This window comes from Natrix helvetica (genome assembly GCF_964273705.1).
Source record: "Natrix helvetica genome assembly, chromosome: Z".
Taxonomy (NCBI): domain Eukaryota; kingdom Metazoa; phylum Chordata; class Lepidosauria; order Squamata; family Natricidae; genus Natrix; species Natrix helvetica.
The window spans coordinates 44,700,708-44,719,042 of record NC_138554.1 but is presented as its reverse complement, the minus strand read 5'-3'; the positions used below and the strand labels follow the sequence as shown (position 1 = coordinate 44,719,042).

The following is an 18,335-nucleotide window of genomic DNA, read 5'->3' as shown; positions in this document are numbered from 1 at the left end:
ATTTGAACTCATCTTCCCAGTCTTCCTTTCTGTTCTACTAGCTTCCAACCACAAACCTCCCATTGGGGTTAAACTATAAATCCCAGATCGCCTAGTATCCATAATGATGAAACATGGTGGAAATTGTAGTAAAACTAATTAATGAGCCTCTTCCTCCCTATGATTGGCAGAAAACATCACAGATGGCACAAAGTAATATTGTTATTCACATTCATATTTGGAAGAATGATCTTAAACTCTTCCCTTTAAGGATACATCTGCCTGTTCCTGGATGGTATCAAGTTACCATTTTGCTTATGATGGAACAGTCACGGGGAAGGCTGTCCCATTGCAGAGGTGAATGGAAGGTACTATAGAGGCTTACTTGACAAAGGCTTTACCTCTCTTTGGTCGCCTCAGTCTTAACCACAAGGGCACAGTTGTGGTCTGCAAGTTAAAAGCAGCCTTCCAGTACCCCTTCTGCAGAACTCAGAACAACCCTGGAATAAGCAGGATCATTTTTTTTAGTTTTCAAGGGTTGGTGGGAGTGTCTGCAGAGTTTTAGGATGCCTAATTCATTCCCCAGCTCCTCTAAGACTTCCTAACTTTAGGCCTATTTTTCTGTCTTGGTGGAATTTGGGAAGGCTAAAAATCCCTGCAAAACCTCTGAAAGTTTCTTCCAAAGGGCAAAAAACAAAAACAAAACAAAAACCACCCCAAAAACCCATGTCTCCACTCAGTCCAATGACACTCTTAGGTTGATCCACCACATCCTTTGCAGCCCTCAAAGACAATTTAAAAAATGTGGCCAAATACCAACAAAATGGCTTAATCCATTGACTCCTTCCACAACTCACTATTGACACCAGCTTCTCCATTGCCCTGTTTCTCCAGGAGCTGCTCAATGTTTGGTGTGGCTTGGGGAACATTTTCCAGTTGTCCACTGCTAGTTGATACCGTCTGGTCAAAGAGAGTAGGAAGGCTGCTGATGGGAGACCTGTTTGCAGGACAAAGCATCATTAATAATCAACATATTTCTTGATTTCCTAATAGCTATTAGTCCTAGTTGCTTTATGCTTGGAAAAGTTGGGGCCCAAGGCAGAGACATGGAAAACCTAAATTCTGAGAATAAAGTATACAATGCAGATTCTGCATGGGTTTTGCAGGCATTTTGTTAGTCATCCATAGGAAAAAGCTATCTGCCTCCTCTTCTCCTGTCAAGAATATCCTTAATTATTGAGTATTTGAGGCTGCCTGGCTGCTTTCTTTCAATTATCTTAGCCTACAAACCTACAAATTTGGTCTTTTCTTTTAATTGATATCTATGATTCTCCAGATGCTGCAATCTTCTCCAATAGCAAATGTTTTGCTTACAGAAGTAATAAAATATAGATAATTCCAGTTACCAAGATGAATTTAGCTGACATTCCCTTCTTTCACAAGAAAGTATGTATGTGTTTGCATGTGTGATACAGAAAAGATTGAAACAACCACACCCAAGAATTCAAGAATTCAAGGACAATAAAACTATAGACATCTTTTAGGAAAAGTGCATATAGCCATTTTGGATTTAACTAAAACTTTCAGAGTCACCGTATGTAACTTAGTACTAAAGACAAACTTTTATATTCAAATAATTTGAAACCCAAGAGCACCACAACTGAACTGAGGATCCCAATGAAAACCCACCTCTGATTACTCCCAAATATTCTTCATTCTAGCAGCATAAAGTATCTCATATCCTTATGGCCCTAGTCCACTAAACCCAACACTTAATGATATAGCTATGATCTGACAGTAGCAATTTCCTCCTTTGCCTCTGTTACCGTATCTACAATTGATGAACGAGACTTGCTTAAATTATCATTACCTATATAAATATATATTTTAATTATCCCAATCTTGTACCTGGGTGGTAGCAGTATTTTCCTCCTTGTTGTCAATAACTGTACGAGTATTTATTTGCTTGCTTGTTTCCTTATTCACTATATATTCCAAACTTATAAGTGGGTCAGTAATAACTTTAGGGGTGTTGAGAAGCTGACCCATTCACTATTCTGTCTAGTCACTGAACAGAATCCACCTCAGCCATTTCTCTCCAAGCCTTTGCTTTATTAGCATTTGTTTCCTGAGTTTTTTTCCATACCCATCATCTTCCCCTATTTTCATATGTCTCCAAGCTTTCAACAAGGTATAGGAGAAAAGAGGAAAGGAGGGGCCAGGAGAGGAGAGGGAGAGGAGAGATTGTGTGAAAATAAAAAGGAGAAATTATTAACATCCTATATTTATCATTTTTCCTTATTTCACATATATAAACTTGGGAGATGCGCAGATGGGATGTGGGATAGGGAAAAAAGACCAGATTCGAGATCAATGGAGCTAAAGTGATATTATCCCTCCATTTTACCACTAGCATAAAATTCCTATGTATGTATCCCCTAGAGCTCCTCTTCTAGATTGCCATCAGATAATGGTGCTCTGATTTTGCTTAGGCAGTTAAGTTAAAGCCCATACTGTATTCCTATACAGCATAAAGTACTGTTTATGAATGTTAAGAACTGGTGGAAAGTCATAAGCCAATGATAGTATTGCTGGGATAAGAGATTTAATTAATTGATTACTCTGATTAAAGAAAAGACTTTGTTGAACTTTATTTCCACTTGAAAACTACTATTGCACTTCCAGCTAGAAAATGAAAGAAAGGAAAATTTAATTTTGGGATTTGAGGATTAGAACTGTTTATGACTATAGAAATATTATGTACTATTATTGATTTTAGAGTAAGAGGTTAATGTATTTTATAGATGTATCTAATGAAGAAAATTGGAAATTATTCTCCTCCCTCCCTTTATTTATTTCCCTCTTTCCTTTCCCACTTTGAACTTCTGATTTTGCTTTTTCCTTAATCTCTCTTTTCCTAACCCTCCTTTTTTTTGTCTTACTGCCTTTTATCTTTTGCTGAAATGTAATATATTTTTTTAAAAAAATGTTCCCTGCAAGCTGATTGGTGAGATGAGGTGAGGTGAAGTATTGTGTAGTAAGACCAGAGAGTTAAGTCGCCCTGCTTATCTCTGGTGTAAGCAGGCTTGTTTTCAGAACAGCTTCTTTGTGGAGTTTTGAAAGAGCAATAAACTGGCAGTCAAAACAAGTGAACTATTTGATGATATGGGAGGACTGCATGATAAAATGTGACAAAAGACGTTTTCCTGCTTTACTGTACTGCTCTCCCAGCTGCCAATTAATAGTTGGGCTGCAGAAAGCTCCCAATATGGAAGAGGAAAAAAAATAGTCCTGTCTCAGAATTGCAGGAAAAAAGGGGCATCTCTTTACTCTCATATCTGCTGATTAAGCCATTGACAAAATAGTTGGTAAAACACGTCAATTTTTACTCACCTTGACATTGTTATGGATTGTTACTGGCTTAAGAGGGGGGAAAAACTTCTTTGCAATAGCTAAAAATGTCTCTAGCCTCTCTCAGTTATAGGCTGAGGACAAGAGAAAGGCAATGTCATGGGGATGTGTAAGAATAAAGAGATTGTTATTTGTAGCATGCTTACATACAAGTAGTGGGACGTGGTGGCTCACTGGCTAAGACGCTGAGCTTGTCAATCAGAGAGGTCGGCAGTTTGGTGGTTTGAATCCCTAGCGCTGCGTAATGGAGTGAGCTCCCATTACTTGTCCCACCTTCTGCCAACCTAGCAGTTTGAAAGCATGTAAAAATGCAGGTAGAAAAATAGGAACCACCTTTGGTGGGAAGATAACAGCATTCCGTGTGCCTTTGGTGTTTAATCATGCTGGCCACATGACCATGGAGATATCTTCGGACAGCGCTGGCTCTTCAGCTTTGAAACAGAGATGAGCACCGTCCCCTAGAGTCGGGAACGACTAGCACATATGTGCGAGGGAAACGTTACCTTTATCTTTAGATACAAGTGAGAAAACTGGAGTCTAACCGATGGACGTTCTTCCTACTGGCTGGTGAACACGATGGCATGGGGTGGTAACAAAAGTCAGAGGAGAAAATGAATCACCTTGCTTCACTTACCTAGCAAATGGTACATGCATAAATGGAGACAACACCATTCAGAAATGACTTGGAACAAATACAGTACAGGCAGGACAGGAACTGTAATGGGGACTGCAGATGCTTTGTTTTGTGCTTCCTCGTTGCTTTTTACTGACTCTGGGCTGAGTGGAGAGCATGCAACTTAGAAAGTTTCTAAACAAGAGTAAGGCAAATTCTACAACACAGAAACAAGAACATTCAAGTGGCTGGGGATGATAGGAGTTGTAGTCCAACGCATATGGATAGATGGCTAAATTAGGGTTTGAAAAAATGTGGAAAACCAGGTTTTTTAAATGAAAAAAGTAAACTTTCTGATCTCATCCTATCTTCGACATTCTATTATTGCCTTCTATATACCCTTTTTTGGTAAAATAAACTTACATGGAAGAAAGACTTTCTTGGGGTGATGACCCTCGGCAAGCAAAATTGCAGTCTTCCAAATCTGGTTCTGGAAGTGTAAACACAAGGAGTGATTTTTATTTTTTTGGTTACAACTCAGACAAATTGTACCCCCTTCCCCTTTTCCAGTTCTTGCAAAAGATTTATAGAAACTTTTAAACATCTGGTGGCCTCCAGATGTATTGGACTTCAACTTCCACAATTTCCAGCCAGCATGGTCAAGCACTCCCTAGCATTCATCTCCCTCCCACCCCCGATCCCTTCAGTACATCTTGTCAGAGGAAAAACACAAGACTAATGACATCTTATGTCACATGTGCTTAGAAAGGATAGCTGAACAAGCAATGAGGGAGAGGAATAATATGGCCATCAAACTCTGGGAAGCCTTGCAAAATGTCAAGGAACAGGTCTTAGGAGCTTCCTGATTGGTTTTAACTCTGCGTCCCACAAAATCTAAGGCGGCATAACCTGAATCTGTCAAATAATGGCTCCAGAAAGTGTCTCCCCCAAATCTTATTTCCCCAAATCTCCCTCTTTCCAAATCTTATTTACATAGGAATGTATAATATTTATGCAATTAGTATTTTACACTATTGCTATGCCTATACGTCTTTAAAATGGAAATCCTCTCCCTATAAAGCTGAGTTTCATTGTGTAACTGTTAAGAGGCTTGCCGCTACCTGTTTCAAGGGATGCTGTTGGTTTCAGGTGCCAGCAGATGGCAGGCTTGTGCAATCACGGTCACCCTGCAACATGTCTCATTTTCCTGGCACTTGATCGTGGCCTGCTGGATTAACTTTCTTTGGAGCCCCAGGTCATGTTTCTGATACTTGGCTACTGTAGTAGATTTGAGCTATATTTTTTTAAAAAAATATCTAGGGGACATCAGGTGGTCTGCCCTGTGCTGCACTGAGTTGCCAGATAACTTGTCCTTTGTAAAGAATGTGTTTCTGAATACAGAATAAATTTTGTCTTTCCCTCCCCAATTGCCTTTACTTTGACATATGGAAAGCAAACCTGCTCTAAAGCTCTCGGGGGGCTTCTAAAAAGCAGGAATGAGAAGTAAATATGTAAACAGACTTGATTTTTGGAAGGCCATTTTCTAAAGAGAGCCATGCTTGCATATAACTTTTTTTTAAAAAAGAAAATCTGTACCTGTTCTGTTGTTTTCAGGTTGGTTGAGCAGAGGATTTAATGACAGTCCAGAGGTTAGGGGACTTCCAAAAATGTGTGAGGAAGGGAGGCTAAATGTGGATCCTGCAAGTGAGAAGACCTGTGAAAAAGGAAAAAGACAAAAGAAGAGGAGAATGAGAAACGCAATAATTTTGTTTTAAGAGCAGTCTCTTCTCTCCTGCTTTTCCAAAAGTCCTCCATAAAGCTGAAAGGACTATCTCTTAGTGGAGAAGCAGCCAATTGATACATTGGCTGGAAAGGATTCAAAACATTAGTCTCATTTCACTTAAAGAACACAAGCTCATTTCGTTTTAAAATGAATGTTTATTTAAACGATTTTGGTGTTTTTTCAGCCAAAAATGTGGGATAAAATTTGGCTCTGCTCATCTTCCTTTGTCTGGAGTAAATATATACAAATGAATGTATGGTATTAAATACGAAGCCAAACGCAACAGCTCTAACACACCCTGGATCATCTGGACTATATCATTGGAGGAGGAGGATAATCATTTCAAAGAATAATCACATGTATGTAGGTGTGTGTGTGCGCGTGCATACATGCACGCGCATGTGCGTGTACACACACACACACACACACACACACACACACACACACACACGTTTTATTAGAATGTAGTACAATACTAGGAACCTAATGCAGGAGAGCATTTTGCAGGAATTGAAACTTGCCACTGGCCAAAGAGTTGATTCAATAGAATAGCAAATATCTGGAACAACCTACCTGAATAGCCTCTTTCTTGAAACTTTGTTTAGTGGCATAATTTAAACTGTCATTGAATTTCATGGGATAAGTGCTGTTAGATGCTGGAGGACATGCTCAGTACATGAATCACAAGGTGCCTAACCCTTTGTTTAGCCTACTGCTATAATTTATTATTTAACTACTAGATTTATATCCTATGTTTGTTTTTTTACAAGGCAGTGTACATAAGGGTTCCACTTCAATGCTATGAACTAGGTTAGCCCCAAAGTCACCAGCTGGCTTCTATACCTCTGGGATGATTAGAACTCAACATCTTCTAAGTTTCTAACCCTTGCACCATTACCATTACATCAAACATCAGCATATATCATACCTTCCAATTACATTATTCAGTGGTGGGTTCCTAACTGGTTTACTATAGGTTCACTGAGAGAGGTTAGCTGATAATTTGCGCGTGTGCTACTTGCTTTGCGCCTGCCTGCTGTGCATTGCTGTGCATGCAGTTTAGTGAAAACTGTTCTGTGCATGTGCAGAAACATGCCGGTGATGGTAGAAGAGACCAGGAAACCAGTTTGGGGGTGTGGCAGGCCTGGATCGCTGCCAGTTCCAGCGACCCAGATCACCAAACCACTACTGATTCGGCCGAACCGGGCCAAATCAGTAGGAACCCACCTCTGATATTATTCCATTAACCCCACAGCACCCCTGTAAATGAAAGAGATGCAGCCCTCAAACCTGAAATACTTAATCATTCCTACTTTAAGAGAAGCATTCGTGATCTATTTTTTATTAATAAACCACAAATGTAGTTTATCAGTTATGCATGATTACTTTCTATTTCATATTTTTTTAAACAAATATATACAAACGTATAATCACCGAGAAAGTAGGATGGTCTCTTTGACTATGAGCAATTTGAGAAGAGATGATGCTCTTTGGTCATAAGAGATGCCATAAATGGTTAGTGGCTGATGTTTAAAGACCTTACCTGGGTAGTAGAGACGGAGGAAGAGGAGGAGGATGGAATGGTGCCAGCAAAAGGTGAGCGGGTGAGCTGGGGAAGTGATGAGGTGCCTTGGTGAGGCAGAAGATTAGAGGAGAGGGGAGTGCTGCACACAGTTCTCAGCAACCCGCCCCCGTGAGAAATGGGATCCTTGTTACTGGTATAGATCCCTGTATGAAAAATATTAATGTAGGGCTTGAGATAAAACAATCAAGACACCAAGAAACAAACAAACAAAAACACCCCTGTATCTGTTGTTAAAAGAGTTGGCTTAGAACGGTTGTTTCATTTTCCTTCCTCTTTCTTCTCTACATCTTTGCTTTACTCCTTCACTTTTGTGAAACGATTCCATGCCAACATTATTCCCAGTTTCTAGAACATGATCAGCTGAGATCAGACTCTTCGAAGGCATCTTACCATGGGTTAATTCTGGGGGAGGGGGGGGGCTTAAAATATTTAGAAAATATTTACTTGTAGGAAACCTAGATGATATAAATAAAATACCATAAAGATCCAATTACCGTGCCCTAACTAAAAAGATGGGGAGGGAGGAGAGAATAGGATGAGAAGGAAGGGATCTGGGATCTGTTAGTAATCTATCAGCCACCCCCATGTGTATTTGTGACCTAAGAACAACATTGTATTGCCCTATGTAGCATTACTCTGTATAAATGTCTCTGAACTAGGCTACTATCTGTCTCAACTGTCAAGAACTTTGTGATTTGGCTTTTGATGTACAAACCTTTTTTTCCCTTCGCTGTCCCTTCCCATTTTAAAAAAAAAAATGTATTATGCCTCTTTGCAAATAGGCCTAAGGGCTTGACTGACTATCTACAATGATGAAGTGTTTTAGGAGCTCTTTGAATAATAGGTGGATACACAAGGTTTAGGATAACACTGCTTTTCAGGTATTGCTGGAAAACATTCAGCATCTCTAACAATGACCATGCTTATGTGAACTGATGGTTATTGATCAGGAGCAATGGTAAAGTCATATGATCTCTACTTATTCCATTGAGTTAACAAATTAACATTTACGATGGTAGTCATGACATCACTACCACAAATTATAACTCTTAATAATATCAAATACCAAATAAGGTTGATAACTATGTGGCTTATTGGAAACACTCTTGCTTTTACCATCCCTCTCTTTGATTAAGATCGGAACAAAATTATTCTGCAAGTATGAGTCAAAAAAATAAGTTGCATATATTGCTGACTGACCACCCAAGATATCACTAAGAATGATGAACATCTCCAGGTAGTTCTCCCAAAGAAAGGAAAAATTGCAGTATAGGATATGATTATTATTTGCACACACAATACATATCACTAAAACCCTGCCTATTTTCTCCTTTGTTGCTGAGCATCATTCCATGACAAAGCAATGCTATTCTGGTAACTTCACCTTTTGTCACAAATTTGACTTCACATGGTTTATCAGCAAGACGATCCCATCTTTTAAAATTAGAATACAGGTAGTCCTTGACCTACAGAAATTCATATAGCGACCATGGTGCTGAAAAGAGTGACTTATGGCCATATTTGAGACTTATGACTGTGGTAGCATCCCCACGATCACGTGATCAAAATTTGGATGCTTGGGAACTGGTTCATATTTATGACAGTTGCAATGTCCTGGGATTACACCAGGGGTGTCCAAACTTGGGAACTTTAAGACTTGTGGACTTCAACTCCCAGAATTCCCCAGCCAGCCATGGCTGGCTAGGGAATTCTGGGAGTTGAAGTCCACAAGTCTTAAAGTTCCCAAGTTTGGACACCCCTGGGTTACACGATCAACTTCTGCAAACCTCTGACAAGCAAAGTCAACGGGGAAGCCAGATTCACTTACCAACAGTCTTACCATCTTAAGAAGTGCAGTGATTCACTTAAAAACACAGGAAGAAAACTCATAAAATGGGGACAAAACTCATTTAACAACTGTCTCATTTAATAACAGAAATTTTGGGCTCAACTGTCCTAAGTCGAGAACTATCTGCATACGATACTGCCTTACAGCAAAGTCAGACCAGTTTCTCCATTGATCTACAATTCTCCAGGATTTCAAACTGGAGGTTCTCCCAGTCCCACCTGGAGATGCCGGGAAGGAACCCTGGATCTTTTGCATGAGTGTCTGAGTTAAAAGGCCTTCCATTTATGTTGGAAAAACATGGCAATGGAATCTATATGAGCTGTCTTGTTTGGCATTTGGAGCACTCTTTACTTTCACGTTATTCATAAGCTGCTTTAAAAAAAAACCAGTAGATGTAATGTCATTTTTACATTATTTGAGTTGTAAACTTCACAAACGTTCTGGAAATTTCATGTTCATCTTTGAAATTGCATTTTCTGTATCTGTTTGCACTTTAATTAAAAAAGACTTATCATTTCAATAATACTGGTTACTTAGCAGCTTGAATAGCAGAGTTATCCACACATATATATCTAATTTTGAGAAATGATATCTTAGGTCTGTTGCTTCTTTTTCAATGGTAAGAAGTAAGAAAATTTATTTTCAGCTATGGCTTAAATCCGTGATGGCGAACCTATGGCATGGGTGCCACAGGTGGCATGTGGAGCCATTTCTGAGGGCATGCGAGGCGTTGCCCTGTCAGCTCCAGCACGCATGCGCATGCTGGCCAGCTGATTTTCGGCCTTGATTTTTGGCGGAGGCTTCCCTCACAAACCGGAAGTTCGGGAATGGACTTCTGGTTTGCACGTTGGGCTCTTTTTTGCCCTCCGGAAGCTTCAGGAAAGCCTTCTGAGGCCTGTGGAGGGGGAAAATGGCCCACCGAACTTCCGTTTTGCGTGTTGGCCGTTTTTCGTCTTTTGGCATCTGAGGAGAAAAAGTCTTGTCATCATTGGCCTAAGGGTTAAAATCCAAGAAGGCTGCCTAGGTTTTAAAACAATCTGAAATCAGTGATGGACTAATGGGGAAAAAAAAGTTGGTGGTGCTCTGAGACAGAGGTTCTCCTGGTCAGACAAATAACAAATCAAGGAAATTCTGGACCTTCCATGCTTTTCTTCCACCATGGAATGCAATTTAGAGTTCTTCTACATCTCCTTAAGATGCTGTCTGGTTTCTGCAGATTTTGAGAAGCTGAACTATTAGTTCTTAGCAGGAGTATTTATGGGGGTAGAAGAAATAATGGAATGGTGTGTTGCGATTGTGTGACCCAAATCACAAGCTGCATATGCAAAAGGTTGAGCTTTGTATCTTGAGACTCGCACCATAGTTTTTTGGCTTTTCCTAGGTACATATGGATATTGGCTTGATTCCTGCTCTTGGAAATGTGATCAAACCATTTTGCAGGCTCTTGTATGGAGCTGAGGGAGAGCAATTGCTCATTGGCAGGAACTCCTTCTTTATAATTCCTCCCTTCCATCTGTAGCTGAAGTGCTTGGGGGGGGGGGAGTGTCTGCCAATATTTGTCACCTCCCTGCTCCTCAGTTGTTCCAAAGGCAGTTTTTCCACCTCAAGGTGTTAAGATTTTTAAATACTTTTTTCCTCATCATAAAAATAAATGAGGTAAAAATTAACAGGTGGTTACTGTATTAGCCATTTTTTATGTGGATGGTTCTAGATGGCTCAGTAAGAGAAAGAAATGCAGCAGAAAAGTCTTGGGAAAAAGCTGCTTGGGGCACCCTATTTTTGTCAGATGAGAGAGACTAAGGTCCGAACATGCTCCTTTCCCATCATGATGAGTAGAGAAAGAAAACTGAGGAACAAGGTCACAATCTACATGAAAGTATCTATCTATCTATCTATCTATCTATCTATCATCTATCTATCTATCTATCTATCTATCTATCTATCTATCTATCTATCTATCTATCTATCATCTATCTATCTATCTATCTATCTATCTATCTATCTATCATCTATCTATCTATCTATCTATCTATCTATCTATCTATCTATCTATCTATCTATCTATCTATCTCTCACATACCCTTCTAGTCTTTCATAAATCACACTGTTACTATAGTGCAGGAGTGTCAAACTCAAGGCCCGTGGGCTGGATCTGGCCCATGAGGTGCTTAGATCTGGCCTGCGGAGCTGCCCTGGAAACAGCAAACGACTGGCCTGTGGTGCCTCTGCCAGTGAAAACGGAGTTCCGTTTTCGTTGGCAGAGGGTTGCAGGAAGCCGTCACTCGCAGCCAAAAATGGAGCTTGGGAGCTGTGATATCAAGCTGGCCATGCCCCCTGGCCATGCCCACTACCCCCAAGGTCAAACATAACCCTGAAGTGGTCCTCAATGAAATTGAGTTTGACCCACCCCTGCAAAGACAAAACAATACAGGATTTCCCCACAACTTTTACGGCTGTCACACCTCACAAGATCTCAGGCACAATTCTACCTTTGCAATGTGAGTGTATGACTATTTTATCTGCATACACTTCCAGGATCACTTTTTAGTGATTAGAAAAGCAATTTTAAAAAATAGATATTAAAGTTTTAAAAAATGCTCTCCCTGTACTAAAGAGTATATATCAAAAATATCCATAACTTTTAGATTGGGTAATGGATAGGCACACAGAGACTTAACGATAACAACAGCTCTTTATTATAACACAAGTAAGAACAATCCAGTGAAGTCTGACAGCATCCCTTTTATATGGAGCTGTCAGACCCTTCGACCAATAGGATTAAACCTCTTTTCCCACCGGAACAGAGGGCCTTGGTGGAAACCACTGCGGTTAGTACAAGTATCTAACACCCCTCTCCTCTTAGATGGAACAATCCTACTGGTAACGTAGTCATGCAGGTAGGGGGCTTTTGGGTAGCTCTGCCTGACCTGCGCAGTTCAGTAGGAGGGGTTTCCTTGGACAGGTCGAACGGACCTGTTTACTCGGCAGCTCCATTTGGTGGAAGCTCCTGGAACCTTTCACAGGCTGCGGCTGGAGCTTCGGGAGCCAGTTCACTCGGAGCTCCCTGTGGGCCTGCAACAAAACCAGGTAAGTTTCCTGGTACCCTCAGGCTTGAGCTGACTATGGAAGCAGTGAGTGTTTGCTCCATTTGGGTAGGGCTTTGGCTAACTCATGCAGGAGTTACCTCTGGTTGTCTAAGATTGGAGTTGGAGAGGCGGCCACGGAGTTGGTTAATATGCCTTCTCCAATTCCTACCGTCCTCGAGCTCTAGGAGGTAAGAGCGAGGGCCAGTGATACCTATCACTGTGGCATGAATCCACAGAGTTCCCCTGGTGTAGTTGTGGGCGTATACCGAATCCCCTACGGTAAATGTCCAAATCTCGCTTGTGGAGTATGGGGGCGATGAAGCAGAATAATTGGGGTGTAGCCGGTCTAAGTGGGACCTTAGCCGCCAACCCATGAGAAGCTCAGAGGGGCTTTTCCCAGTAGTGGCACTGGGTGTGATGTGCTGAATTAGCAAGTAATGGTCAACCTGTGTTTACCAATCACCCGGGCCCATTCTAGAGAGGGCCTCTTTTCAGATTTCACTATTCTCTCCGCCTGACCATTGGAGGCCGGATGGAATGGCGTGACCAGGGCATGGTTCCCTGAGCTGCTAGGAAGGTCTCAAATTGCATGGCCATGAATTGGGGCCCGTTGTCAGAGACGAAGACATCAGGCAGACGTCTGGCCATGAACTGGGCCAGCAAAGTCAATGTGCACCCTAGACCATGGTGCTTGAGGTCGCTCCCACTCCTTAGCGTGCGCCTCTGGGGGAGCTGGTCTGGACTCCTGGCACGGTGTGCAGGTAGCCATCCATTCTTCGATCTCCCTGTCCATGTTAGGCCACCACACGTAATTCCTAGCCAAAGACTATTCCAGGATGCCCTACATGTAAAGCCTCTAATACTGCAATGCGCAGTTTGGGTGGAACAACAACCCCCCCCCAGTAGACAGCCCTTTACCACCGATAATTTGTCGTGTTTAGCAAAGTACATTTTAAAATCAGCCCCAAGAGGCCCCTTGGGCCACCTCTTCCAAACCCAGTTCAAAATTTGCTTGATGGTGGAGTCCTTCGCAGAGTGATGGGCAACGTCAGTGGACGAGACAGAGCCAGTCTCCAGGCAGTCAATGAGGAGGACTGGCGTCTCGGGGGTAGGGTCAGCAAGAAGTTTAGGCAGCAGGCAGCGGCTGAGAGCATCAGTGTGCCCCAAAGTGGAGCCAGATCGGTGGATAAGGTGGTAGGAGTAGGCAGCCAGGAAAATAGTCTATTGGATCATGTGGGGTGATAAAGACACTGGGATAGGATGGTGCCCAGCCAGTAAACCCAACAATGACTTGTGGTCTATAATCAGTTCGAAATCCCGTCCATAAAGGTACTCGTGGAAACGTTTTGCTCCTGCCACAGCAGCCAAAGCCTCATGGTCCATCTGGCTGTCCTGGAGTAAAATCAATAGGGGTTTCGGTTATGTTGGGCATACCCCTGTGCATCACAATGGTTTGGGCCTCCACCGTAGTGCCATCTACAGGCAATTTTTGGTATGCATGTGCCATGTCCAATTTAGCGAAAATTTTTCCGGGGCCTAATGAATGGAGGAGGTGCTGTACGATGGGCACAGGGTAGGCGCTTTGTTGTAGCGCTTTATTAATTGTGCACTTGCAGTCCACACAGATGTGGACTGACCCGTCAGATTTGACAGGTGTCACTATAGGGATCTCCCAGCGTGCATGATCGACCGGCTCTAGGATTCCCTACCCTACAAGCTTGTCAATTTCCCTGTCAATTTTGATGCGGAGAGCAAAAGGCACTATTCTGGGTTTTAGCCTTATTGGGGCTATGTTAGGGTCCAAATTAAATGAAATTGGGGGTCCCCACATACTTACCCAGACGGGTACTGAAGACATCCTCGAACTCCTTAAAAATGCCTTTCAAGGCGTTGATACCAGTCACCTCTAGGCCCAGGGCTTAGAACCAATCTAGCCCTAGGAGGTTCTGCAGATTGCTGCTGACCACTGTCACTGGGAGTTTCCCGCTGAACTGTTTAAAGTTCATCTGGAAGGTGCCTTGGCCCACGATGGGGACTCGGTTTCCCTGGTAATCGCGTAGGCCAATGTTAGGGATGCGAAGGTGTTGCTTCTTGAGGCTAGGGATAGCCTGTTTCAGGGTAGACCACGGTATGATGGTCAGTGATGACCTGGTATGGATCTCCATCTCACATGGAGAGTCCTCGATGAGGACTGTGACCTTGGACAAAGCCAAGGCCGATTGATGTGTGGTGGGTGACTCTGTTGTCGCCCTCTGAGCACCGTGGTGGCTTCTTCCAGGCCCCTGGGCTGGGCCTCAGTTGGCGGCTTCATGCACCTATATGCTGCCAGGCAGTGGCAGGGAATTCGCTCCGGCACACCTTTGTGATGTGCCCCTTTCACTCGCAGCGCTGACAAGTTGCATTGTGGAAATGGCAAGCCGATCTGACATGGTCTCCTCCACAGCTCGTGCAAGGCGGGAGATGCTGTTTGAATGTGTGCGCCAGCTGGGCGCAGCTACTGTGCATGTGGCAGCTGTCATCTTCTTCTCCTTCAGAACTCTTGGGCTCTGCGGCCTCGCGATGAATGTATGTGCTTTTTCACGCTTCTTGGGCTGCGCTTTGGCGCTGCAGAGTTTCAGTCGATTTGACAGCTGATTCTGATGCCCTGGCTTTGTCCAAGGCAATCTGCAGAGTGAGGTTTGATTTTGCGAGCAACCTCCTCTGTAAATTAATGTTCCGTACGCCGTATATTATGCAATCCAGAATCAGCTCGTCTAAGTCTCTAAATTCACAGTACGCTGTGGCCTTACGGAGTGCAGCAACGTACTCGTTAATCGACTCGCCCTCCTTTTGATTCTTGATATTGAATTCAATTTGCCACTCAAAAAGGCTGCTTGAAGCCACGCTGAGCTCCGGGCTGGATGTACTTGCTGGATCGCTATGCTCTTTTTGGTTCGCCTAGTTGCCAACCAATCCCACCCTCGTCGCCAGTGTTAGATTGGGTAATGGATAGGCACATACAGGCTTAACGATAACAACAGCTCTTTATTATAACACAAGTAGGAACAATCCAGCGAAGGTTGAGTCTGACAGCACCCCTTTTATAGGGAGCTATCAGACCCTTTGACCAATAGGATTAAACCTCTGTTCCCGCTGGAACAGAGGACCTTGGTGGAAACCACTGCGGTTAGTACAAGTATCTAACAACAACTATTTATTTATTGGCTAAAACCCCTGGATATAGCCTTTCTTAAAAATAGCATAATACTGCCTTACAGAAAGAATAAAGATTAGCTCTTTTTAATTTATAGAAGTCTGATACTATTGTTCATTCATGGGTACTAACTATCCTTTTACTCCATCTTACAGACATCTATACTAAGAATTTCCTATCTATAGAGCTAAAGACTGAGGTATGCATGGCTCTCATTTTCATTGAAAACTGAGAAAAATGAGGCTGCAGCTGAAAAATTTAAATGTAATTTACCACTCTCTTTCTCCAATATATAGCAGTCTTCCTGTTCTACCTACTCAACATGGAAAGACAACATTTGATTACAGAATGTTTAGGATAGGAAGAAGCTGTGATTAACTAGATTCAAATCATATACATGAAACTCCAAGTTAATTTCATACCTTCCAAAATTAGATTTCCTTTTCTCTAGCAGAAGTTTGGGGAAGCAGTCACCGCTCTTGCCTTTTTTGTATTTTGTTTCTGTAACCCCTACATACAAAAACTCTTGAACACAGATGCTGAACCTCTATGCAGAGGTAGCAGAGATAAGTAATTGCTGTCTTGGGCCCAGGAGTCAGGATAAAATGAGAATTTTCACCCATGAGGGTATAGACTACCCACAACAGTTTGCAGATCTGCAGTAATTCAAAGGAAAATGTCAACTTGCCAATGGTTTTGAATAAAACTGCATCAATCAGAAATCCCAAAATAGATAAGACTGGGAGATCTGATTGTGATACAAAACACCACTGTGAAAATCTTCTTGTCATTTTGTGTACAAGTTTTTGCTGTTTCTGACTAATAGAAGTATGTCTCTAAAAAGGCTGAATTAGTGTAACTACAACATGCTGTTTTTGCTAACTTAAAATATTCCATTCTATTCAAAGAACTGAAAGGATTATCCTGTCTTGTGCTCTCCCAAGCACTTTATTCATTTTTCATACCTACATATATATTAACGAAACAAACAAAATGTAAGAAAAGTTATGACATTTATGTAGTTACTTACCAAGCGCATCTAAATTATATTAAAGTAACCAAAATATCTTTACAATTCCCAAGGCATGTCACAACTTTTGAGTACCTCTAATGTTGAAAGCTGAAAAATTTGACATGCCCTAAACAGTAACTAGAAGCATTTCCCAATATTTTGACATCCATATCTGTTGGCAATGGATGCCTGAAGATAGCTCTGATTGCAGCTCTCAACATCCATACTATTGACTCAAATATCTAGTGTTGAGGTGAATTGGGGTTTCCACACAGCCATAGCTTGCCAGTGCCTCCTTCCTGGGAAGTGACTGCTCCAAGGATACCCAATTGGGTTTATGTCTAAGGCAGGACTAGAAATCACAGTTTCACAATTTTAACCTGATGCCCTAACCATCACACAGAGACAGCTCTCTTATACAGAACTGTAACTTTATAGATTGAGCTCACCCAGCAGCAATTTTATGAAGGAAAAAAATCCCAGGGTACTGCTGAAAAGAAACCCAATTTCCTACGTTTTTTACTATATTACTTACACTACAGAAGAGATTACTACATTCTCTTGCACCTCATGCCTATAGATTCAATCAACCATCCAGTTATTATAACCCACTTGTTCAGATATCTTAACTGGGATTGAGACGTATGTCTTCTTATGCACCTTCCACACCTCCTTCTTTACTCTGTCTGCATAGATCTGAAATAACTCTCCACTAATATTCTGCCCATACAGATGGCTGCTGCCTACGCAGCAAACCATGCAGGGCATTAAAAAAAGTAGAAAGAGGATGATAAGAATTTGGCAAGCAGAAAAGCATCTGTCCCTATCCTCATTTAAATGGATCCTGAAATTCTTGTGGTATTTGTCTAATCAGAGTGCAGGTTTGGATGCTAATTCAGATGCATTGCTTTGCATGCAACAAATTGTGCTTAAAAACAAGCCTTGGTCTACAGTTTCGGTCTTCCGAGAACTGGTCTTCGTGGAAGATTCTGTACTCAGAGGCCAGTGTAATGTATGTCAAAAATCAGGACTGTGGTTGTCAGGCGGACCCACCAGACATTAAAAGCCTCCCTTTCTTTGAACACAATAGAGGGAGGGAAAAGAAGGGTGGGTGGGAGGAAATCTATTGCCAGGGGCTGAGATTATAGAAGGCTTGTGGTTTGTAACAGCTCCGCCCTGAAAAATAATTACATCCTGAATTCTCTCTCCTTTTCTTCCTTGGCTCCTCCCCTGCCCTGAAGTAGAGAAAGTAAAAGGCTGCAGTCACTAGGAAACCAGGGAGATGCTAACGTCCAACTCTTCCCGCCTCCCTTTTCTTCCTTCTTCTTTCTACTTACTGTGACCTGAATAGAAGTGCTTGAGAGCAAGCCAGATATCGGCAAAGCAGTTGCCAAGTAAGCGAGCCATAACATGCTCAGCTTTGAGGTTCTTTACTCTTAACCCTTTCTTGCAAAGTTCACAAGTAATAATCCGAAAAACAGGTGAGTTCATTACCGGAATGAAACCCCCCCCCCCCAAACTTGCTTTCTTTAGCTTCTCAAGAATCAAGAAAACATGCAATTTCAACTTATGTAGGGAAGTTGGAGAAGCAGCAGGTATCATGTAGAAAAGATTAACAGCAGCTATATCGACTGGTCTGCAATCTTTAAATAGGTCTACCTGGCAGCCAGACCACTGAGACAAAGGAAGAAATTGAATACATTAGATTCTGCTGTCTGCCTTCTTTTAATGAGTTGTGTATAAGATTCTACAAAAAACTAGTGATGGAGCATAAATGAGGGTGCTTTTGAGAATCTTAGCTATTTTTTTTTAAAAATAAAATTA

General features: G+C 41.9%; 1 protein-coding gene across 7 annotated transcripts in view; it reads right to left on the bottom strand.

Annotated features, from left to right (window-relative positions):
• MLLT6 (MLLT6, PHD finger containing) overlaps positions 1–18,335 on the bottom strand; it is a 127,242-nt gene that overhangs the window by 12,147 nt on the left and 96,760 nt on the right. For all 7 annotated transcript variants that reach the window (XR_014173577.1, XM_081932872.1, XM_081932868.1 and 4 more), the window contains 4 exons: positions 7,330–7,514; positions 5,600–5,717; positions 4,427–4,493; positions 837–976 (listed from right to left, as the gene is read on the bottom strand). Coding sequence is in view for 6 of the 7 variants with exons in the window: in XM_081932872.1 (XP_081788998.1) it covers positions 837–976; positions 4,427–4,493; positions 5,600–5,717; positions 7,330–7,514 (510 nt within the window). In the remaining variant the exon portion in view is untranslated. The remainder of the gene's footprint in view (positions 1–836; positions 977–4,426; positions 4,494–5,599; positions 5,718–7,329; positions 7,515–18,335) is intronic.